This window comes from Vidua macroura, chromosome 2 (genome assembly GCF_024509145.1).
Source record: "Vidua macroura isolate BioBank_ID:100142 chromosome 2, ASM2450914v1, whole genome shotgun sequence".
Taxonomy (NCBI): domain Eukaryota; kingdom Metazoa; phylum Chordata; class Aves; order Passeriformes; family Viduidae; genus Vidua; species Vidua macroura.
Genome location: NC_071572.1, coordinates 62,758,146 through 62,783,640, shown reverse-complemented (window position 1 = coordinate 62,783,640; position 25,495 = coordinate 62,758,146). Strand labels below are relative to the sequence as shown.

The window sequence follows — 25,495 nt, the reverse complement described above, 5'->3', positions numbered from 1 at the left end:
TCAGGGAAAGGCTGTCTGTTTTGCAGAAGTACAAGTGACCCTATTTCCCTTACATTTGTTTCATACAGCCATGGCAAAGAGCCCAGTAAAAACATTTTTTTGCAAAGGAGGACATACAAGTCAAAGGACACAAATCTCTGGGAGTGCTTACAAAATTATTTAGGTTTTGCTATTCTTTGAACTTCTAATTTTGCTTTACAAAGACAACAAAATTTAATTTCAAGACTTTTATAAAAGGTTGGTTTAAAAGAACAGTATCTGAGCACTGGAAAAAACATCAAAACATCACATTATTTTAATTAACAAATGAAATAAAATCAAGAGTAGTAGAGAGCTTGTTAAGGAGGATATACATCTTGGGAATATTAAGCTAGCTGAAGTGTTTCCCAGAGAACTTAATACTGTTTTGAGTACTGATTAGAGCAAATGTTAGGTTAATACAAAGCAGGCTTTGTTCTTAATTCATCTGGATAGAACACAGTCCTACCTAAAAGTTTGTGTCCACACTTCAGATAGTAGGTTAAAGAACACATTATTAAAAGAAAAAAATTATTAACTTTGTGTCTTCTAGAAAAGTTTCAGTTTACATTACTTTCATTATTTTATTGATTAGTCTGAACAGAAGAGAACGTGCTGTTTTCAGTTTGGATAGTGGTAATTTTCTTCATAGTACCTGGTGTGAGACTGGTTTTGGATTTGTGACCAAGACAATATTGATAACACAAAGGTGTTTTCATTACTGCTGAGAAGCACTTGCACAGTGACAAGTCCTTTTCTGCCTCTCACCCCACCCCACCACCGAGTGGGCTGGGGGTGCACGAGGAGTTGTGAGGGGACAGAGCCTGGATAGCTGGCCCTAAACGAGCACAGGGATGTCCCACGCTATGTGGAGTCATGTTCTGCATATAAAGCTGGGTGAGAAGAAGGAAGGGGGAGGATGTTCGAAGTGATGGCATTTGTCTTCTCAAGTCCACCCTTATGTTTGATGGACCCATGCTTTCCATGAAGATAGCTGAACATCTTCCTGCCTGTGGGAAATGATGAATGAATTCCTTGCATTGCTTTGCTTGCACATATTTTCTTTCCATATTAAGCTGTCTTTATCTCACTTTCACTCTTCCAATTCTATTTTCCATCCCACTAGAGTGGAGTGAGTGAGCAGCTAGCCAGGGTTTGACCACAACGTATTCATATAGATCAAATAAGTTACTTTTACTGCATCAAATATATTTTCTATAATATGCAGGCAAAAGTTGTTGTTTTTGGTGTGGGTTTTTTTTTTTGGTGGTTTTTTTTTTTTTTTTTTTTTTTTTTTTTTGGTTGGTTGTTTTTTTTTTTTTGGTTATTTTTTCCCCTGTGGCTGCCACAGTCATTAGCAAGGGAAAGAATAAAGAACATAAAAGGAGATATAGAAAGACTGAAAATTGTTACTCCTGGAGAAGGCTGCTCAGTATTGCCTGGGCAGGCTTTGACATCAGGTTCTCTGAATATATCAAATATTATCTTCCTTGAAATGATGAGAGAGAGACCATCTCCATGACTGGATCCTTCAGACGCTGTTTCTCCTGCCATTCTGTATGACTTTGAGTACGTTGGAAAGGTCAAAACTTTTTGTAATTAATTCCATTAGGTCCTCGTCTTTTTCCACACCATTGATAAACTCTTCTAAAGTCAGTTCCCCTAAAAGAAAGCCAGATAGTCTTTAGAAGCTGAGAAACGCAGTAATCTCTCTAGTGAACAAAAGACCATTCATGCCAGATTGAATCCCTTATGAAAGTTGCTGATAGGCAAATACAGGTAGAGTATTTGCTAAGGTTTTCTCACTTTGCATCAGTCAGATCCTCACTCCTTTTTCTGTTAAAACAGGTCAAACACAGCTTTCACTGAAGTATGAGACAAGTGCTCATTAATGTGTGTAAAGGGGCTCTAATGAAGCCTGTATCAGGGCTGAATTTGGATGTACTGGCCACTTCTCACTAAACTAACTGGAATTTATCTTAGAGCTGGTTTTAAAAGAGATTAGGGTATGATTTGCTAAGGATTAGTGGCCATAGTCCCTGTGTTGACTACTAGGATTATTTAGAGCCATTATCAGATGTAGGGGAAAAAATCAGCTAGTGGTTTGATAGATAAATTCTTTCAAGGAACTGAAATGGTCATTTGGAGTGTGATTTTTTTTTTGGGGCTCATGTCAAAATCAGCTAATAACTTCGAAGTTTGAAGACAACAATAAAATCTCTTTTATTGAAGAGTAGGAGTGCTGTTTAATGTTATTCCTCTTTTCCTGCTCTTTTCCCTGTCAACAAAGGCTGGTTCTAGGCATGTGTCTATTTGCATAGTACACAGAAATGTCCACAGTTCTCTGTCTAGGAGTTATTCCAGTGATACTGTTTTACCTTAAGAGAAGAAATAAATCTTGGTTTAATAAGAAGAGCCAGATTGTTTCCTCTGAGAATGGTTAAAGTTTCTTGTTAAATTCACAACAATGAATGATTTCTCAGTAAAATCAGAAATTACAAGGGCCAGGCAAAGAGGAAAATAGCTGGATGAGTTAAGGCCCCGTGGTGCAGGGGAGCAGCAATTCCAGTCACGTATATGTCTGGCAAATGCTTAGCATGCTGACTTTTGACTGTTTTCAGGTTTAAGTAGTCCCTGTAGGGTTTTTTTTTGTGTGTCATGTTTTTTTTTTTTGTCCATGGCAGCCTTGGAAACTTCATCTGACATGACAAAGGAAAACAATCAACATTTGAAAAATGTGAAAATCACTTTCTAGCCATAGTCAGTAAGTTTGCTTTCTGTTTAGTCACAAATGTACTTGCTACACTGGTGACAAGCTCATATAAAGAGGAAAGTCATCATTTGACAGAAGTCCTAGTTCTTAGGCTTCAATGAAAGTACTAAGACCCTCCCCAGGAGCTGGCATGCAGAGCCCTGAGGAAGTTTGTACTTCTTTTTTCAACAACAGCCTATATAATCATTCCACAAGCAGACTCAGAACAAGCCATCTCTGTACACTTGCATGCATCATCCCGCTTCGTCACTCATCCCCTCACTTCCTCTGACCTCTCCTCTTATACCAGACATTCCTCTTAGTTCCCCTCTCCTTCCCTCTGTATTGCCTTTGCCTCAGGTATTTGGGTGGATAGGGTTCCTGGACTGATCACATGGACATGCTGCACCATTTTCCTGCTTATTCAGGTCAGCTGGTCTTGGATTCCCTCCTCTTGATCCAAACTCTGCATTTGGAGGTACCAATAGCAGGCATACAAACCACATTGCAGTTGGCAGGTGAGGTTACACTGGCAGGCCCAGACTCACTGCTGCTGTGATGGGCCTCAGATTTCTGTGAGATAATGAAAATAAATTGCAAAACCATCAGGAGATTTGCTTTAAGAATTGTTCTTTACAACCCATGGGATTATTTATTGTATATTAATGTGAGGAAAGACTTTGCAATTTATTTGTCTATTTGCACTTTTCTTTAATAAGCTACAGGGAGGTAGCACAGTTGAAGCTAAACTTGGTGAAACTTGACCCATTCCTCAGGTCGAGCTAGTCCTGTTGCTTTCCAGCAATTTTAAAACTAAGAAACTATGGAAAACAGTTTAAAACAGAACCACTATGAAGATAATCCTGAATATGTCATGTTGATTGTTTTCCTTGCTAAAATGTATGACACGATGGTCTAGCTCAGATACAATTAATATTTGCCAGTAAACGTATGGTCAAAGCAGTGAATAGTCGTAGAATTTGGTTTAGATTTTGGCTGTTTTATTTGGACTCCTTTCATAATTTGTCTTCACCAAAGAGTAGGCCAAGGAGGATGGTCAAAAAAATCGTCCACTAAGGCATCCTCCCTATGCATCGCAAGACCACTGTTTATACTCTTGATTATATATTGCAAAAAACTTTTTAAAAGAGCAACTTCAATACACTAAATAAGACCATAAAAATGCCCCTCCCTTTGCCAAACTGCCCAAAATTCCTGTCTGTGACCTGACTTTGCTCTTTTTAGCTTTCCTAATGTTCCTAATTTATCAATTATTGCAGCAATTGCTGTAAAATATAGTTGCCAGTGGAAGGAGTATCTTCATGATTAGAAGTATGAGGGGGGAAATTCATCCATAACAAATTTTCAATTAGAAACAACTCTGAAGCAGTGAAGTGAAATTATAGTTTCCAAGTGCAAGACCAATTGGCTTAATTTAGTATGTTGAGGAAAAACCAGGAGCATGTGTCTTAGCATGTGTTGAGAGTCACATTCAAGAAATATCCAATATGCTCACTAGTCTTTAGAACATGCTAGAGCATGTGCAACCATGCATCCTATTTGTTTTTGTTTTTGTTTTTTTTTTTTTTTTAAAGGATTTAAAATAGATTTTACCAACACAAATATATTACTCGCCCACTGCCAATCACACTTTCATTTTGCTGTGGAACCTGAGAACTGGCATTTTGGATGAACGGTGAAGGAGCTGTTTTTCTGCATGTAATTCTTTTGTCAGTTGACTTACACTCCACTGCAAAGCTGAAGTAAAAGAAGGGTAAAGAACAGCAGAATCGGGCTTTCAGTTATCTAAACCAGTCATCCTTCAGCTGCATGTTCAAATCCCTTCTTGCAGAGGAGTCCCTGCCAATGCCAACAAAACCTAGATCCTTACCGTCATTGTTCACATCTATCTTCTGAAATATCATGTTTGTGAACTCTTCAGCACTCATGTTGGTGTAGCCGTTAATAGCCTGGATTGCCTGTAGGCAGAAACACAGAAAGTTCTTTCACAGTTTTTCCCATCAAGCTGTGAAAACAATACACTGGCAGAAGCAGTACTTGAAGTGCAACTCTTTAGTTCACAAACCCTTTCAAATTCACTGAATAAATAGCTACTTCAAGTAAGTCATCAGTAATAAGGACTGGAAATTTAATTAACATAACACAGCCGAGAAATTACAGACGAATTTGCATATCTCTGAAGGTCTGAAGAACCCTGTGGCACCTCTGCTCTTTAATTCACTTTCGATTCCACATCAGCATTTTATCTGGCCCTAGAGAGTTCCATGCCTTCAGAGAGTGCCCTTTGGTTTGTGTGATTTAAATACAGTATTGTTTTTCCCATCTGAAAGCACATGCAGAGAAAGCCTAAGTTATTTGTCTTTTAAGACATGTTTAATTTAAAGCCAGACCAGCAGTCCTGGAAGTTGGCAGTTTACTTGTCCTCCAGAGAAGTTAAGAATCCCCTCTTTTTTTTTTTTTTTTTTTTTTTTTTTTTTTTTTTTTTTGTTCGTTTGTTTGTTTGTTTTGGGTTTTTTTTGTTTTAGTGGGTCCTTTTTGGTGGCAAAAGGACTCAATATTTGGAGTAAAGGTATAAATGTATGTTTTTGCAAAATTATGTGCAATTGACTGACTGTGTAAGATAAGTCAGTGTATGTGTGACTTGTTTCTTCTGGTGTCTCTTTCCAAATATTGTATCATATTTTAAAATAATGTAAGTTAAACCTATTCAACACTGATCTAGAAATCTTGACCAAATAAAATCATAAAAATGTCCCCTCCAAATGCCTCAAATTCCTGTCTATTTCAAAAAGCAGCAAAAATTTTACAAAAATAGTTACATAAACTTGTTTCTATTACTAATTCGCACTTTAGGTTCTTTTGGTGTTTTATATGTCTGACCCTCCTGCAGTATTCTGTAGAAAGTTGTATCACTTCCACAGTTAAATTTATTGCAGTGCCATGAGTAAAGCAGTGGTTCCTGAAGTATTTGTGTCATTGACTACCACAGAAGCCCCTTAAATAGTAAAATACTGGGTGTTGAAAGGGTGCATGGTTATCTGGAAGGAGTTTTGATGGTTGGTAGTGATATGCTGGTCCATAGTTTGCATAGCTGTAGAGACAGATTTCATTTTGATAGCACTTCTGTGTTTGAGAATTAATGTCTCAGATATGACACATCTTTTTGGACAAACCCTTGTTTACTGATACTTATTATAAGCTGGGCACCCCTTAATGGCTGCGAGCCTGTTTATTCTTTTTTTCTTTTTGGGCCCACCATTTTTAATCTAGTCTAGGTCAATGACTTAGGCAGGTTTAAGTTAAAGTTCTTATGCTCTAAAAGAGATGGAAACACATAGAGATATAAACTGGTTTTAAAACCAGGTAAGTTAAAAAAGAAATATTGTTTACATTGAAAGGATTTTAATTTTAATTCTCATTTTGGATAAAGCTCCAGACAAAACACTGTTGACTCATTGGCTCTGGGTGAAAATTAATGGTGAATATTTGTGAAAGAAGGATTTCATTAGTCTCAAAGGAGAAATCTGGAAGATTCAGCCTCTCCTTCTATCTTTAGAAAGCTGTTCTTTAGGTGATCAGCTTTATTTGTTTGACCAGGTAGCTCCATCTGGCTCCAGTTCCTTTCAGTTTTGGCAACAGCTATTTAAAGTCTCTAGCAGCAACTGGCTTGGCACCAGCAGTAATGCAGAATCCAGGAAAAGTATGTTCCTTGTTTGTTATGGCATTAAAACTCTATTTAGGTTTGATGCCCCCTGCAGCAAAATTTTGATCTATAGTGAGTCCTGTGCATTTAGGGAGCAATACTGAGTCATATGTATTTGTTAGGAGCCTTAACATACCTTTTGGATGACAGCAGCTAATGAAGAGCACAAGGTTATTTCATTAGAGCAAGTTGAAAATTATGAAGATAATTTTAAAGAAAGAATTGCACTTCTTTGGCTTTATGGGTTTGAAGTGGACCCATTTTCTGCAAAATTTTGGAAGTATTTTTATCCAAATATCACTGCGTGATTTAATAGTAAAATTATATTTGTGTGATTTAGTTTTAAAATGGGGGTAATGGGGTTTGTCGTAAACAAATCTAAAAGCCTTTCAAAAAATTAAAATATTGTAATATTTTGATGACATCTATATTTTTCTTGTTGCAAGATCAGTTTGAGAGGGCAGTTTTCTACAATAGACTGGCACATATACTTGTGACCATCTATTTTGTTCATTATGCTGCTACTGTCTTACCCTGCCTTATAGTACAGTTTATCACATGTAATGTCTCTCCTGTTTCTACAGCACTTCACTTTCAGTAAAGTACTTTATCTGTAGAACTATGGTTTAAAGTAAAATACTACTTACCTGTTCAATAAGGAAGAAACTAATGTCAGGACTGTCACTACTAGCCACTGCTAATTCTGGTTTTACAACCATAAAACATTAGATAAAGTACTGACAGTCCATTTACAGCACGTGATCTACCACTGTTTCAGGGGCAATGCACTGTATCAAGTGCTCTTGCTATTGGCCGTAACTTACTTACCCTGAATATGCTTAATAGTTCTTTTTTGTCAATGCATCCGTTTCCATCAGCATCGTATAGCTTGAAATACCATTTCAATTTTTGTTCAATTTTCCCTCGTATAACCAAATTTATTGCAGCTATGAACTCCAAGAAGTCTATAAATCCATCCTAAAAGAGAGAGAAAAAACCACACCTATTTAACAACATTGGTTTTCTGTTCTTTCTGGCAACTGCACAGAAACAGGTCGTCAAAGTCCCTACAATACACATTGATTTATGAAGCACCTTAACATAGAAATCTTCTGTGGTATTAAAAAAGGATAAAAGGATGTGCTCAACTGGAAGAGCTATAGGAAGAGGTATTAGGAAGGACAGTTTTGTTCTCCCTTGAAATCTGGGCGTTGTGGAGGTGAGAGACAAATCTGTTCTGAGCAATTGTTATTGACAGCTTTTAAAAGGAAAAAAAAAAAACAGTTTTGTGGTACACTGCCATGTGAAAAAGAGGAGTTTGGGATATCTGGTTTGGTACTAATGAGATATCTACAGTGGAATTGTTTACATCTATACTGCAGAACTATGTATGATTTCCAGAGCTGTTCCAGGTGTTATTTATCTGAGAGATCATGTAATAAGTGTTTTAAAATTGTAACCAATACTCTGGCATGAACCCTAACTACTGTGGTTTATCCAAATAAAAACCAAGTCTCCCTGACAAACATTTTGCATGAGATACAAAGCCTTCAAGGCATAAACCAGTCTCTAAATATTGAGGATTTAGGGTATTCATGGGGAGGCAGCATTTCAGATTGATTTCAGATTCATTATTTTCTTACTGCTTTGCTCAAAGACAGGCCTCCATAGTCAGGTTCTTCTGCTTCTGTAGAAATGTGGTTAGGATGGAAGAAACAGTTGCTGAATTTGGATTGTACTTGCTCCAACTGTTTCTCATGTGCATACAAAAAGAATTAACAGCTGATAAATTTAGTCTTGTGATCAGAATCCAATTGGTCAGAATCCAATTGCTCAGAAAACCTTGGAAAGACTTGTCAGTTTCAGATGGCCTTTGACTGAAAAGAGAAGGTTGGATGAATATCCAGTAGGTTTAGCATGTTACTTAGTTCTGTTGTCATATATCAACAGACATCTTGCCAGATGAGGTTTACAATCAGCAGGCATTAATCAGTCCTCAATATTGTATTACAGAAAAAGAAGACCTGTAAGAATGCGGTGCAACTCATTGCCAAAATCAGAATCCTAAAATCATTTAGGTTGGAAAAGACCCTCAAGGTCACCAGGTCCAACAGTTAACCCACAACTGCCAAATCCATCACTAAACTGTGTCACCTAAGTGCCACAACTTACATGCCTTTTGAAGACCTCCAGGCACTATCAGTATATTTTTGTGACAAGGAACCAAACGTGAGCATGCAAAGAATGACGACAAACAGGAATTTATAAGGGCTAGAATATACTGAAGTTGAGAGCTCTTCTGACCAACCTTCCATTGAAAACAAACCAAAATGCCTAAAACCATCCCCACATATCTACCTGCCTAGGTTCAATCATAATAGATTGTGGAAGTGAATATAGGTTCTCAAAGACTGCATATTTTTTTTTAAATAGTAGTCCATCCTCTTTTTTTTTTTTCCTTTTCCTCATTCTTCTTTTAGATTCCTCACAATTGTGCCCTTATGGTACTGATCTGGGTCAGAGCTCCTGGGAGCCTCTTGTAGTGTTTGTTTTGATTTCTGTGCAAGGCTGATCAGCAAAGTGGCACCTAAGAGATAATTCCACTGTATTCAAACATACTGGATTCAGCCTTCATGCAGAAATGGTGTGTGCATAAGTTTTGTAGACTGACCATTGCTTCACGGACCCTCTGCAGGTTCTCTGGTGGTTGCTTGTTTTACTCTAATTGCCATCACAAGCAAATGCAGCAAAGACAGCATTCAACCACTGTTTAAGATTAAATGAAATTTGACAGTAACTACACATAATTTTCAAACAAACCCTCTGCAGGTTCTCTGGTGGTTGCTTGTTTTACTCTAATTGCCATCACAAGCAAATGCAGCAAAGACAGCATTCAACCACTGTTTAAGATTAAATGAAATTTGACAGTAACTACACATAATTTTCAAACAAACCCTCTGCAGGTTCTCTGGTGGTTGCTTGTTTTACTCTAATTGCCATCACAAGCAAATGCAGCAAAGACACCATTCAACCACTGTTTAAGATTAAATGAAATTTGACAGTAACTACACATAATTTTCAAACAAAATTAGGCCCACTATTAAAAGCAGATGCTTAACCAAAAATGACATATCACTCACTACTAACTTAATCTTCTTTCTGGCACACTGTTTTTAATTTCCATTTTGCAAGTATTATTTCAAGAAAGATCTCATAAAGTATTTTACTGGATGTTAAAATGTATTTTGCTGAATGCATTTCTATCATCTGACTTGATATATTTATTAAGAATGTGGTTAAATGCATTTCACATTGCTGCTTTTTTACTGCATTTCATACTGCTTATTGCAACTACAGATTAATTTAAAGATTGCTGGATGTCCATGACCAGATTTATTTTCTTCTTACATTTCACTTGGGATTTTGGAAAATATTTTTTTTTTATTGCTTTCTTTTTGCATCTTGGTGTCACTGTTGTTGCTCTGACAAAACATCAGGAGTCTGGACAATGTAATAACCAGTCTAATGTGTTTGGGTATGTAATTCTGATCTGGTGGATTCTATGGCCTGTCCCAAACAGGAAGAGACTCAAGGCCAGGGTCAAAAAACTCCCACCTCTGAAAAATGCCTGGGAGAAATTATAGTTGTCAGGAAAGCCCTTGCCACTTTCTGCAGTCGTGTGAAAACTACTGGTGACATGGTAGCTAGCAGCTGGTTTCTATTTCTCAGGAATAGAAATACTGAGAAGACTTAGACATATTTGTCTACTTGATGTGGAGCCAGAAGCATTTCATAAAAGCATTGATGAGAAATGTAATGTTTTCCTTTCTACACCAAAAAACATACATTGTAGGTAAAAAAGAAAACATTTATGGGATGCAGAAGGCTACAGTGATCTTGTTGCACATATACAGAACTTTCTACAATAAAGAGAAATACTGCACTTTTTACAGTAGCATCTCAAAACACTACATTAAACATTGAAAAGCATCATAACAGTAACCTATGAAGATCATCCTGTGGTTCTGTGAGTACAATAAATAATGCAATAAATGTGTTATGATGTTAAAAGAATACATCTGTGCTGATTTATCCATCTGCTGTTCTATAATCATTCTCAATACAAGTATCTAGGTAGGTCCTATGTGTCTCTGGGCTCTGTAAAACGCCTCTCTGCAGCATGCACAGCAATTTATCTGTTGCCTGTTAGGAAGTCATTAATTCACAAGCAAAGGGCTACTGTAAGAGTAATAAAATAAATTTTTAAATGATGCCCAACAACATAATAAGCAGAGCTGATTACCAGTGGTGGAAGATAAAAAAAATTTACTTTTGGTGTTTAATTCTGTCAAATATTTGTAATATTTTTATTAAATGGAATTAATGCTAGTGAAACCTGCTTATTCATCAGGTTAGGATACAAGACAAATTCGGGTGTGTGAAGGTTTCTTTTCCATGTCTGTATGGTGCTGGCTCTGCCTTCCTTGCCTGCAGCACATTGCCATGGGCATCTGTAGGGATGGTGAAGTCCTGCACCCTCCTCTGCCCAAACGAACAGAGGCATGTGGAGTTAGTTCCCAGGGTACCCTTCTGGGTGTGGTGTAAAATAGAGGGACAGAACTCTCCTAATGTGCTTCTGAGGAGTGGCCTGAAGACATACCAAAAGAATGGGTTTAGATCTTCTTTTACATGCCCCAAAGTCTCCTGTATTTCTATACATAGTAGGCTTAATAAAAATGTAGACCTATTTTTATTCTTTTACCAGCTTGACTGGATGAACTAGAAGTTTAAGGACACTTTAGGGTCATGCATGTGTTTGTGCCCTTTGATACTGTGCTTTTGTAACTTGGTTTGCTTTTGCTGGTGAGTGATTTTTTAAGCCACTTGCAACAGATTGATTCACACAATAAAGACAAAAAGAGGCTCCAAAAATGGAAGTAGAGATTGCTGATGGTATGAAATTTGTCCTCAGGGCACTATAATTTGTGAGTGCCTAAGGCCTAGAGCCCATTTCAGTTTTTCATTAGCTACTGGATCTCCTGAGGAAAAAGGAAATTAATTTTGTCCTTTTATGAGAGGTTTTTGCTTCAGGCTGTCAGTCTTCGTACCTTTGCTGGAGGCTGCTCACCATTATTTGGTGAGGACAGAGATGTGTGTCTTCTGGGGCAGAGCAAGACTGCCACGTTATACGAGGGCCATTAACACCCCAGCCCTGGAGCTCTAAGAGAGCATTATTGGCTCCCAGAACAGCACTGCTAATCTTTACAGATCCTTAAAAAACTCTTAGGACTTCGAACTGTAGTAGAGATTTAAAATAATTGACTTGTCAGCTATGAATACACAGCTGATCTGAAACAACGCGGTTATCCAAGGCTGTGCCAGAGTAATCTGAACGTGGTGTTTTGGCTGCCTAGCTCTTCCCTGAGAGTGATTTTCTGGCAGTGGCAGGGATCCCCTACAGGGATAGTCAGCCACCTCACACCACATGCTGAGACCACGTTTGTGGGAAGGGACAATTTCTGTCCCTGAAAACCCTAGGGTGAGTGAGCTTATCATTTTACTTGAACCACTGTGGGCTCTACCAAGAGTCTATACACAATAAGCAGTGCCTTGTTTCCAAAATTTGTTCCTGGAAAATCTCTAAACTCAATCTGACAGCAGGAGAATAGCTCAAATTGTTTATCAGGATTAATAAGTGTTCAAACTGAAACAGATTTTTGGAGTTTACTTAACAAAATGAATTAAGCATTTATATTTTAGCTTGTAGAGTTATGTATTGAATTTTAACCTTTTACTTAAGAAACCTCTGCCTGGTACAAAGAGCATAAGAAAATGCAAAATCCTGAAGCTTCTTGCATAAAGAACAATACCAGAGGAGGCAAAGAACCCAGATAAAGAAGCTCCTCTGTCTCCAAGCCTATCAAGACTGACAGAGGCACTCAGGTAAGCACCAAAGGACCGAAAGCACACGCAGCGAGGAAAAGTTCAGAAGTTCAGTCATGAGGAAGACCACAATCTTCAGCCTCAGGACCACTGAGAGAACCCCGTATGACCACCACAGCAAACCACGCGTGCCCAGCAGGACGTGGACTTATTTAGCATGAGAGGCGAGGACAGGTGGGGCCAGGGGTTGAATATGTATAGAAAAGTTGTGCAATGTATTGCATATGGAACATCTTTGGGAATAAAAGTGTGGGTCAGACTGAAGCTCGGAGCACAAGTTTTAGAGAGCTATCTCACTTGTGCTGGGCGCTGATATACATACCCACTTCATAACTACCCCAGGTTACAGAGTCTATTTATTTATTCCACGTATCACTTCAAAACATAGATGGTCCAGGTATTTCAAACCTAGGGCGTAGGTCATTAAGCCACCTTCTTTCCCAACTGCCTGTCTTTCTGAATAGTCCTTAAACCTCTTAAGGGAGAGGGAGGAGGCAGGGGTCAAACAGCTCAGAATAACTGTGAAATTTATAGTTAATCCTATGGGCTTCTTTCTTTTTCTCTGGGTCCAATTTCAAATATGGCACTGCTTTCTCTGCCCTCAGCAACCTAAAGCAGGATTCATTTCACTCCATTTCTTCTTTCCCCATTTCATGGAATCAAAGAATTACAGAATCATGTTGGTTGGAAAAGGCCTCAAAGATCATTGAGTCATTGAGTCCAACCATCCTCGATTATGCTGTCATCCTCGATTTGTTTTGCTTATGAGTATTTTCATCTGTTCCTCAGAGGTTGAATATGCAATTATTGAAGAAATAAAGAGCTACTTGTAACTCTCTTACTTTGATACTTCCCTAGGATCTTATATTGGAGTGTGAGCTTGGCCAGACTCACAAGTTTCATAAGTAAATAGAGCTGGCATTTGTCATGGGGTGGGGGAGACCTCAGCAAGCAAAGATTATTTAATAAGGATGAAGAACAAAGCAGGGAATTAGGAGCTGCAGATTGTTAAGAGGTTTTGTAATCATTGCATTCTCACTGTTATGTAAAGGAATAAGGCTGTAGTGACCAGGCTGTTACACAAGGTTCTGCTTTGCCCAGATGAAGAGGACCTGCAAGGCTTGGGGACTTGAAAATTAACAGGACATTTGCATTAGAGGAGTTGGAAATACAGAGCCAGCTATGTGTCCTGGCTCTCAGACTTGTAAGCTACCCTGGTAAAACCTGGTGAAATCCAAAATATTAAGATGACAAACATTTATTTTTCTTTAAAATTAACAACTACCCCCCTAACTCCTTGCCATCATAGACAATTTTTTTTCAAGATTACTGGAGAAGACAGGGAAGTCACCAGGCTGGGACCTCTGCCCAGGAAGGCTGTACTGAAAAGACAAGCCCCCTGCCATCCTTTCCTGGATGCTGGGGTTTAGCTTTCTGCATTCCTAATTTTGAGCCTTTGCCTGTCCTTTTAGGAACATCTTTCCCAAATTAAAGCAGTAGACAAGAGAAGAAAAACACTGAAAAATGGAGCCATGACAACACATTTTCCAGCAAATTCCCTGTTGATAATCTTAGCAATTTTTTCTTGTTTGACAAATTCAAAAATGTAGCAGGACAAACCTCCAGGAAGAGTTGTCTTGGTTTGAAAGAAAGATGTCTCCCTAGGAAAGTGGGAAGAAATATGACCCCCTTCCCTCTGAATTATTATAACTTTGAAATTCAGGGGTTGTCAGGCAGAGATATGGGAAAAGGAATAACAATTCTTTACTACTATGCATAGAAAGGCAAACAAGCAAACACCAACAGCACAACCAGAATCCCAATCACAGCCTTCTCTCAGCTGTCAGGCACCTCCCCTTCGGTGTAGTTACGGCCACAGCCGGCAGGGGTGCTCCCGGCCAGGTAGGCAGGTACGATGCTTCTCCCACAGCTGCAGGGGTAGCTGTGGCACAAGCACAGTCACATCTTCCTCCCGTGTTCTAAAACATTTCGATCATAACTCAAAACTCATGATTTTAAATCCTACAGTCAAGAATTCAACCGTACTTGCATTAAGCAAGTGATGATTTTAACGATAATGTAGGCTTTTAGTTGGTAATGACAAATTATTACAGCAGAAGTTCGTATTATCACAGCAGTGCTGGCTTCGGACCCTCTGTACCTTCGGCTCCAGAATCCCAGTGACCTGAGTCTCCTCAGGCACCTTCTGCCAAAGGCTCCAGGACAAGCCATTGTTCCCGGCAGCAGAGTAAAGCACATTCTTCACCTCTGATCCTGTCCTGACTCAGCCAAAGGATACCACATGAGTGATCTCCTGTTTGATCTAGGCAAAGGCTTGTTGCTGCTCAGGGCCCCAGTGGAAATCGTTCTTTTTGCAGGTGACCAGGTAGAGAGGGCTCACAATCTGGCTGTACTCGGGAATGTGCCTTCTCAAAAAACCTATGGCACCTAGGAAAGCTTGTGTTTCCTTCTTGCTGGTTGGTGGAGATATTGGGGGTGATCTTATTGATGACCTTGGTATGAATCTGATGCCATCCATTTTGCCACTTTACTCCCAGGAACTGGATCTCTCAAGCAGCTCCCTTAACTTTGCTTTTCTTGATGGTAAAGCCAGCTTCCAGGAGAATTTGAATTATTTGCTCTCTTTTCTCAAATACTTCTATTGCTGTGTTCCCCCACACAATGATGCCACAGATGTACTGTAGATGTTCCAGAGCCTCATCTTTTTCCAGTGTAGCCTGGATCAGTCCATGACAGATGGTGGGACTGTGCTTCTACTCCTGAGGTAGTTGATTCTAGGTGTACTGCACGCCCCTCCAGGTGAAAGCAAACTGAGGCCTGCATTCTGTTGTCAGAGGAATGGAGAAAAATGTGTTAGCAATGTCAATAGTGGCATACCACTTTGCTGCCTTGGACTCAGCTTGTACTAGAGCTCTAACATGTCTGGTACATCAGCACTCAGTGGTGGAGTCACTTCATTCAAGGCACAATAGTCCATAGTCAGTCTCCATTCTTGTGCACGGGCCAGATGGGGCTGTTGAAGGGTGAGTGGGTTTTGCTGACCACCCATTGGCTCTCCAGTTCATGGATCATTTTGTGGATGGGGAATCATGGCATCTCAATTCATCTGGTACTGCCAGCAGTGCACTGTCAAGGTGGCAATTGGTACTTGTTTTTCGCTCCACTTTCAGAAGTCCAACTGCAGAAGGATTCTCTGATAGTCCAGGCAAGGTGTTCAATTGCTTAATGCCCTCTGCCTCTACAGCAGCTGTGTCAAAAGCCCATCTGAGTCCCTTCGGGTCTTTGTAATAGCTGTTCAGCTATTAATGACATTAATAATAGCAATGAAGGTGGTGTATTGAGATGTCCCTAGCTCTTCGAGGGCCCACAACAACTGCCCTGTGCACCTGACCTTGTCAGTATCACTACTGTGCTGTTCATCTCTTCCATGAATTCCTCCATCTTGGCCATTTCTCTTGTCTGTCTGTTACAGCAGACCTTTCTTTAGGGGTAGAAATGAGCCAAGACACAGACTCTCATTTAACAATGTGAAAAGGGTCCCAGTTTATTCTTCTTTACAGCTTAGCCATCCTGACTCTGACAACAAGTTCCTACAGTTGGCTTCTCTGTCAGACTCTGACTGCTGGCTATATCCTGCTAGAATATGACTGCAAGTAGTTCCTTGCTGCCTCTAACCACAGGCTATGACTGCAGATTCCAAGTCTATCAGACCCAGACTGACCTCGCAGCAGATCTTTTGCAGCAGCAACTCTCTTCCTTGTTTCGTTCTTCTTTGTGTGTTTCTGGAGCGTTGCTTCTTCCTCAGGGCTCCTCTACCTCCTCAAGGTCTTCTTCCTCTAGGCACCCCCTGACCCAGGGACCCACCCCTTTTATTACACTTATCTTTATTAGTCACAGCTGTGACCTTGTGTAAGGTCAAGGGTGTTCTTTTGTAATTAGTACAACTGATTTACAAGGTCACCTGTACTCCCTTCTTCTACACCTATGAGGTACAGTCATTCTGTCTCTTGCCAACAGATGGGACAAAATTCCATGAGAGAAAGAAACAAAAGGAAAAATCCTAACCCCCAACAAAGGTACATTGAAGACATACATATTTTCTAGTGGCAAAGATGTTCTATTGGGCAGATTTGGGTGCTTCTATATAATGCTCTGTGAATCTCAAGGGATGTATGAAAGCTCCTAAAAGTTACATGCATATACTATCATTGCTTAAACTACTTATATTATTATAATAGACAGTTACTATTATAACTTTATTCTTAATTAATGTATAAATAAATAGAAAAAAAAAGACAGCTATGCCTTAACAGAAATCTTAAAATTTCTTTGAATAATAGAAGCACCTTCCTGAACTGTTTTCCATTAAAATTAATTTCCCATTTATCTTCACAATAATTTAACAAGTAATACTTAAAAATAATTAAGATTAATTGTCCAAAGTTAATCTCCATTGCCTATTCACATAATGTGACAAAATTACAGTGTTACCTAATAATTGTAATGAACAGTTTCCACATGTTCCCCAAAGATGCGGGCAGGACCTTCCTAGTTCCCATGGCAACACTAAAAAAACTACTAACTCTACCTAAGTACCGATATTGAAATGCTAATTAGCGAATTGCTCTGTTTGTTTTCTCTAAACTACCTGGAGATAACTGGCCTCCTACCCCTCCATGCTGCCATTCAGGGACTAACATGCAAATAAAAACCCCTTAGGATCATGGGAGTATTTTTAGGAGATAAAAAGGACTATGAATCAAAAACTGAACACAGTAGAGGAGTCTAGACAAATGCCCTAGCTGAGGAAGAGGGAAACACATCCCCTGATTGACTTTTACCCGTCGCCATCACCTAAGAAAGAATAGACTAGGTTAGGTTGTGAGAAGCAGGGAGACAGAAGGGCAGAGAGAGCGAGCCCTGGTGCTGCCACCACAGAAGGAGTGGGGACAGCTGTTGTTCTGGACTTCAGCAACAGACTCTGCACACCACGCCTCCTCACCCTCTGACCACCGGTGTGCCACAAGGAAAGAAGAGGGACAGCTGCTGCTCTGGACTTCAGTGACAGACTCTGCACGCCTCCTTCCTTTTGGCCGCCTGGGAAAGCTATAACCACGGGGGTGAGCTCTGCGTCGAGCCCCCTGCCCAGCTGATCTTTTTAATAAAGAGCTGAACATTAATAAAGGCATTAGCCCTGTTCATTTCAATTGGGGGCTTGTCCGGGATAGCCATGCCCGAAGAGGACCCCCGGACAGCTGGACAGTTTGACCACCTGGTTCGAGGGACCCTCGGGAGTCGCTGTCTACCTTTGGACCCTAGGAACAGCGTGAGACAAGCAATGCAGAGGAGCGTCAGATTCGTAAGAAAAATCGGGAGCGAATGAGTGAGTGAGTGAGACGGGGGCCGGCAGCTCGGACCCCCGAAGTGAGAGGGACCCTCTAGTACCGCGTTTCTGGACTCCTGCGAAGGTGCCGGCTGGGAACGGGGGGAAGCGAGTGGAATAGAGGAGCGACTGAAGCGTCTCCTTAGAAGTAAAGCAGGCCCTCCTCTGAGCCTGTGGAGGTCCCCTAGGGGCAAAGTAAGTCCCTGGCAATCAGGGCAAGGGGAATGTCCCCAGCAGGGCTGGTGGGATGTGGAGGTCCTAGAGGGGCATGTCCCCTGCAGGCAGGATGAGATAGGATGGCAGGTGGGATGTCCCTGGCAGAAAGGGCGGGATGTCCTAGCAGGCAGGACTGGCATGTCCCCGACAGGCAGAGGGCATGTCCCTGCCAGGCAGAGGGCATGTCCCCACCAGGCAGGACAGGATAACAGGGCAGGTGGGATGTCCGAGCAGGCAGGAGTGGCATGTCCCCGCCAGGCAGAAGGCATGTCCCCGCCGAGCAGAGGGCATGTCCCCGCAAGGCATAGATAACAGGGCAGGTAGGGAGGGATGTCCTAGCAGGCAGGAACAGCAAGTCCCACCAGGCAGACGGCATGTCCCCAGCAGGCAGGACAGAATAACAGGGCATGTGGGATGTCCATGGCAGGCATGGACGGAGGTCCCTGGCAGAACAGGTAGGGGAATGTCCCTGGAAGGCAGGGCAGGATGTCCCTGTCAGAACAGGCATGAACCCGAGTAAGCAGAAAGGCAGGAAAGCAAGCAAACTAAGCCTAGCAGGAGAGTCAGGCAAGGGGGCTTGGCCGGAGTTCGAGTGTAAGGCTCGGCAAGATGTTTGACCTTACCTCGGCAGGGAGACCAAGCTTCCCAAGCCTAGTAGTAGGGTCAGGCAAGGGGGCTTGGCCGGAGTTTGAGTGTAAGGCTTGGCAGGACGTTCGACCTTACCTCGGCAGGGAGACCAAGCTTCCCAAGCCTAGTAGTAGGGTCAGGCAAGGGGGCTTGGCCGGAGTTCACGTATAAGGCTCGGCAGGACGTTCGACCTTACCTCGTCAGGGAGACCAAGCTTCCCAAGCCTAGTAGTAGGGTCAGGCAAGGGGGCTTGGCCGGAGTTCGCGTATAAGGCTCGGCAGGACGTTCGACCTTACCTCGGCAGGGAGACCAAGCTTCCCAAGCCTAGTAGTAGGGTCAGGCAAGGGGGCTTGGCCAGAGTTCGAGTGTAAGGCTTGGCAGGACGTTTGACCTTACCTTGGCAGGGAGACCAAGTTTCCCAAGCCTAGTAGGAGAATCAGGCAAGGGGGCTTGGCCGGAGTTCGAGTGTAAGGCTCGGCAGGACGTTCGACCTTACCTCGGCAGGGAGACCAAGCTTCCCAAGCCAAGTAGTAGGGTCAGGCAAGGGGGTTTTGCCGGAGTTCGAGTGTAAGGCTCGGCAGGATGTTTGACCTTACCTTGGCAGGGAGACCAAGTTTCCCAAGCCTAGTAGGAGAATCAGGCAAGGGGGCTTGGCCGGAATTCGAGTGTAAGGCTCGGCAGGACGTTCGACCTTACCTCGGCAGGGAGACCAAGCTTCCTAAGCCTAGTAAGAAGATTAGGCAAAAGGCCAAGTAAGAGTTTGGGTGGGACTTAGCAGGGGTACAAGCCTAGACAGTCCAAGAAGTTCAAAACTTAGGCCAAAGAGCAAAAGAACAGAAGACAATAGATGAGAGTGTGACTAGTGATTGTCCTGGCCAAGAGATAAGGTAAAGTGCCAAGAGGGCAGGACCAAGAGTAGGAATTTAGTTAAAAGAGATTAAGTTTAGTCAAGTGATTCAAAATACTAAGTTGGGAGGGGCCAGATGAGCTTTAGCTGCCTATCAGTATATTCCATTTTAGATAGAAGCACCATTTAAGGTATATATTTTCTTCTCTTTTTGAGGCCTGAAAATGGGAAGAGGTTATAATAAAGGAGCAAATCCTTCCAAAGCAAAGAGAATTCCCCCTAACAGCCCCTTGGGGCAACTGTTAGACTAATGGGATTCTCGGGAGACCACGCAGGGTCTAGACAAGAGTAAGATGATACATTACAGTATAGAAGTACAGCTGAAGTTGAAATTACAGGGAAAGTGGCCATGGTATGGAACCCGAGATCAGTGGATGTGTAATCAGTTAAACCAACACAAAAACCCCAAACAAACAAACAAACAAACAAACAAAAAACAAACAAACAAACAAAAACAAACAACCCCCCCCCCCCCCCCAAAAAACAACAACAAAAAAAACAAACCAAAAAAGCGAGAGGACCTTGATATAGAACAACTATCTTATGCAGCTTGCTGGCTGGAGAATTCTATAAATAATGAGACTGAGAATATGCAAGTTACAAAGAAATAGAGAGGAAGACAAAGAGAATAGAGAGGGGGAGACTAGAAAAATAAAGGAATGGGACCCCCTCGATTGCCTGCCCCCTTCTGCTCCTGTTACTTCTCCAACAGTTTCCGCAGTTGGTCCTTCAGCCCCTCCTACTGAGTCCCTGATTCCTTTCCCCCGTTTTCCCACCTCTGTTCCATCGTCCCTTCCCCTAGTTTCCTCAACCATCTCCCCAACTCCCTCTTCTCCTTCTCCAGCTGGAGTTTCCTCGCCTCCTCCCACTTGGGAGCTGAGGCCACCCTTGCTCAGAGTTGGTTCACCACCTGGCATGTCCCCTGGCCTCCAGTGTCTGTCTCCACTACTATTTCCCTGCCGGGTGTCTTAGAAAAAGGGCCGTATTGTAGCACCCAATCCAAAGCACCAAGGGTGGAGGGGCTCTTTCCCCTTAGAAGGGTTCCTATGGGTAGAGCAGCTGGGGGAGTTAGGTTTGTAGATGCACCTTTTGCAGCTTCCGAAGTCCGGGGATTTGGGAAAGAGCTAAGAAATTTAGTGGAAAACCCCGTTGGAATATCTAGCCAGTTGGACCAATTTCTAGGGCTGAGTATTTGTACCTGGGGAGAGCTGAGCTATTCTAAGCATTCTGTTTTCTCCGAGAGAGGTCCAGATGATCTGAGTAGCAGGGGTGAAGATATGGGAAAGAGAGGGTGGATTGGGGCCCCCAGGGAACCAGGGGATGCCCTTGGTGGACCCCAACTGGAGTCCCAGCCAGCAAGAAGGTAGGCAAAACATGAGAGACTATAGGGCCCTCATGATAAGAGGGATCAAAGAGTATCCCTAGGGGAAGCAACACGAAATTGGTCTTTGATGGTACTCAGGAGAAGGATGAGACCCCGGCAATTTGACTTAACTGACTAAAATGAAATTTCCAGTTATATTTAAATATAGACCCAGATAGCCCAGAGGGTCAAGTCCTCTTAAAGGTCTAGTTTGTCACCAAATCCTGGCCTGATATTAGACAAAAACTAGAAAAGATAGAGGACTGGCAAGAAAAGAACATGAATGAGTTGCTCAAAGAAGCCCTAAGAATGTATTTAACTGGGAAAGATTAAAAAAGCCAATAGCCTACCTCTCAAAACTACTAGACTCAGTAGCCAGAGGATGGCCAACTTGCCTGCAAGTAATCACAGCAGCAGCAGCTACCCTGATAAAAGAAGCCCAAAAGTTGGTCCTGCAAGGGAAAATTAAAGTACAAACATTTATTAGTCATCGTGGATCACCTCACTCACTGGGTGGAGGCTTTCCCAACCAAAAAGGAAAATGCGCAGGAAGTTGCAAGAATAATCTTAGAAAACATCATACCATGATATGGGCTAGTCAATAACATTGACTTGGACCGAGGTCCACATTTTGTTGCTCAAACTTTACATCAAGTAACAAAAGCCCTGGGGATAAGGTGGAGATTGCACACCCCATGGCATCCTCAAAGCTCTAGAAGAGTGGAAAGGATGAATAGAACTCTTAAAAATGTGATAACTAAATTAATTGAAGAGACAAAGATGAATTGGCTCAGGTATTTACCTCTCGCTCTCTTGCGCATCAGAACCAGACCTCAGTTCGACATAGGGGTCTCTCCCTATGAAATGATGTTTGGACTCCCTTTTTTTAATCACCCCTTTCAGTACAGCAGATTATCTGGAAGGGGAGGCAGCAACTCAGAAATATTTAGAGGTCATAGGAAAATCCCTAGAAGGCCTCCGAAAGAAGGGGTATCTCTCCCAAACTTCCCCTCTGGACACCAATGCCCACAACATCAGTCCTGGGGATTGGGTGTTGATAAAGTCCTGGAACACTACCACTCCATTAACCCCCAAATTCGAAGGTCCTTTCCAGGTGCTACTCACCACACACACTGTGGTGCAGACCCAAGAAAAAGGCTGGACTCACGTCACCAGAGTCAAAGGACCAGTGCCACCCCCAGACACCAGACCAGACCCAACAGTGTCACCTGCCTCCTCTTGTGCATGGACAGTAATTAAGAAACCAGAGGACTTAAAATTAACTTTAAAGAAGACTTGCTAGACACTAATATACACTGAGGTGTTAATAACTGTTTCTGAGTTAAAGTACCATAGTAAAGGTTTAAGTACTTGGTTAAGTACTTAAAGTTAAGTACCAACTGTTTAATAAGACTAAGTGTCCTTTAGCCAAAGGAGTTAACTGAAAAAAAATTTTAATTAGAAAATTATTAAGTCTTACTTGATTTCTAAAGAACATGAGAATTACCATCAGACATGAGTAGAAGCATACAAATGCCAAAAGAAGTTAGCCCTCAAAAGCAAAAGACTGTAAATTGATGTGGGCTTAAGCCCGATCAAAGAAATAGAGGAGGGATTTGTAATGAACAGTTTCCACATGTTCCCCAGAGACGAGGGCAGGACCTTCCTAGTTCCCATGGCAACACTAAAAAAACTACTAACTCTAACTAGGTACTGATATTGAAATGCTAATTAGCTAATTGCTCTGTTTGTTTTCTCTAAACTACCTGGAGATAACTGGCCTCCCACCCCTCCATGCTGCCATTCAGGGACTAACATGCAAATAAAAACCCCTTAGGATCATGGGAGAATTTTTAGGAGATAAAAAGGACTATAAATCAAAAACTGAACACAGTAGAGGAGTCTAGACAAATGCCTTAGCTGAGGAAGAGGGAAACACATCCCCTGATTGACTTTTACCTGCCATTGACTTTTTACTTACCATCACCTAAGAAAGAATAGACTAGGTTAGGCTGTGAGAAGCAGGGAGAAGGGCAGAGAGAGCGAGCCCTGGTGCTGCCACCACAGAAGGAGTGGGGACAGCTGTTGTTCTGGACTTCAGCAACAGACTCTGCATGCCACGCCTCCTCACCCTCTGACCACTGGTGTGCCACAAGGAAAGAAGAAGGGACAGCTGCTGCTCTGGACTTCAGTGACAGACTCTGCACACCTCCTTCCTTTTGGCCACCTGGGAAAGCTATAACCACGGGGGCGAGCTCTGCGTCAAGCCCCCTGCCCAGCTGATCTTTTTAGATCAGAGCTGAACATTAATAAAGGCATTAGCCCTGTTCATTTCAATAATGGCATGCTCCAAATGCTTCTTAAGCTCAGTGATAGCTGCAGAATACATGTTAATTTGTTTGCACTTGTTGTAAATAGAGACAAGCCAATCTGAATTAATAATTAGGAACTAAATTTATTTGCGATCGCCTAACAATTTAAAGTCCGAATTCGCCCACAGTCTGCAGAGCAGCTCTGGGTGCAAACCGACAGTCAGTGCCTCTGTCCGGTTTGCGCACCATTGTATTTCTGCAGAGGGTTTTTATACTTTTTATTCTGCCTTTGCCCATAAGTCATTGTGGCAAGCTGCATATTCATGCAGTCTTTTCTCACAGAGAAGGCATTTTGGCCGCTGATGTCTTCTGAACAGCTAGTGATGAATCTAGACGTCCTCTTTCTTGTCTTTCCTCCTGGATGCCATCTGCTTGTGATTTGCTTGGGCGTGACCTAATAGCAAGCTTTTCGGTTATTGTTTTCTGCTGGCTAGGGCTTTTAAAATGATAATTAGGTGTCTGGCAACTTGCTCGGCAACTTAATCTGCGAATTTCCTTGGCCTTAGTTTTTTTACAGTAACTCTAAAACATTTTATGGCTACAGTGTATAACATTTATAACTACAGTTTATTACATGCACTCCTGACTGCACGAATTACATATATAACACACTTAAATGAACATTTCAAAGAAACCCTAACCTAATCCAGACCAGCTACGTATCAAGACTGTATGATGCAAGGAAAATTCAATTGAGTATTAATCTGTAACACTTACCTACTTGAATATTTTAAAATTTAGATTTTAAAGAGAAACATTTATTGGAAATTCAGATTGCCCTTCTTGAAATGCAAAAAAAAAAAAAAAAAAAGAAAAAAGAAAAAAAACAAAACAAAAACAAAAACAAAAAACCAAGAACGGAACAAAGAAGGCCACTGAATTCTGCAGTGCTGTAGCAGAGATCTGAGACAGGTATTTCTTTAATGTCCCATGTAAAGAATTGGCCTCCCATGCTTGATGGTGCTGTGTCACTACTGGGGAATTACCTCTGGTCTGAATTTTTTAGTTCATAAAATACTTTTTTTGTTTTTTTTGGAACCAATATATAAAATTGAATGTAAAAATTTTGGGAGGCAGTTTAGAAGGAGAATAAAGCCATTCTTTAGTATAGTCTGTAAATAAATAGAGTACTATTTGCAAACAGATGAAATATTCACAGAACATGGAATTTTTTATCAGGACACTGCACCTTTCAAAGGCATTTAAGCATACGGAGAAAAAATAGGTAACTATACTGCCTTCAACACAGCAAAGCATAATTTAACCTCCTCATTTACAGTAATCAGGCTAGTTACTTTACATTTGAGATAATTTTATGCAACATTACTCCAAATTAAGGAGAAGGAAATTATTTGGCTCTGTTGTTTTTGTTACTTTTGTTGGACTGTGTTTGAAACTAATGGGAACAAGATTTTTACATGTCACCTTCAAAATGTATCAAATATATCAGGAAGTAAGAACTGTAGATTTTTGTTACTTCTGATAGAAGAATTCTTTCTGTCTAAGACATATCTAGAGCCTTATTTTTTTCTAGCCCTTGGTTTAGAAGCTGATTAATTTTTTTGACATACAGGCTTTTAGTGCTGACTACAATGTGATAGCAATGACTGACGTAAAACAAAAATAAGCTTTCTGGGCTTTTATTGTTGTGGAGACATTATGAGAGTGACAAAGTCTTCAAAAATCAGAAAAAGTAAGAGTTAGACTTCTCTGGGGAAAATGGAAGTGCTGGGCCATACAAGATCCATGGAAAAGGAATAACGTAAAACATCCTGCCCCAATGCAGTATCAGTTTATATGGTTGTTGGCCCATAGTGTAATGCAGATGTTGCTGCTGCAACCTTGCTGATTTGGCTAAGCTGGTTGGTTAGAGTAGGCTAAGAAAAGTGTCCAAGGAGTCATTTCAGGCTGAAGGCATCCCTGAAGTTTATGTGTGCTGCTGAACTTACATTTGCTCAATTATTCAGAGACTCATGACACAAAAGAGGAATGTAGTTCAGGAAAGTTGGGGAAAATATTTCTCTGGTTATCACCCTTACTTTCTATTAACTATTGCACCCAATTTTATTGTGTCACTTTTGGTAATGCCTGCAAACATGCAAGGATGTAGCAAAGGGGCTAAGTGGCTCCTTAGGCAGCCTGACAATTCATATCACCGCTGCTATTCCC

At 41.3% G+C, this 25,495-nt stretch overlaps 1 protein-coding gene across 1 annotated transcript in view; it reads right to left on the bottom strand.

Annotated features, from left to right (window-relative positions):
- Positions 1 to 1,549: 1,549 nt before the first annotated feature.
- GUCA1C (guanylate cyclase activator 1C) overlaps positions 1,550 to 25,495 on the bottom strand; it is a 46,602-nt gene continuing 22,656 nt past the window's right edge. Inside the window, exons 2-4 of the mRNA XM_053970607.1 lie at positions 7,323 to 7,472; positions 4,662 to 4,749; positions 1,550 to 1,680 (exon numbers count right to left, since the gene is read on the bottom strand). Coding sequence (XP_053826582.1) covers positions 1,550 to 1,680; positions 4,662 to 4,749; positions 7,323 to 7,472 — 369 coding nt within the window. The remainder of the gene's footprint in view (positions 1,681 to 4,661; positions 4,750 to 7,322; positions 7,473 to 25,495) is intronic.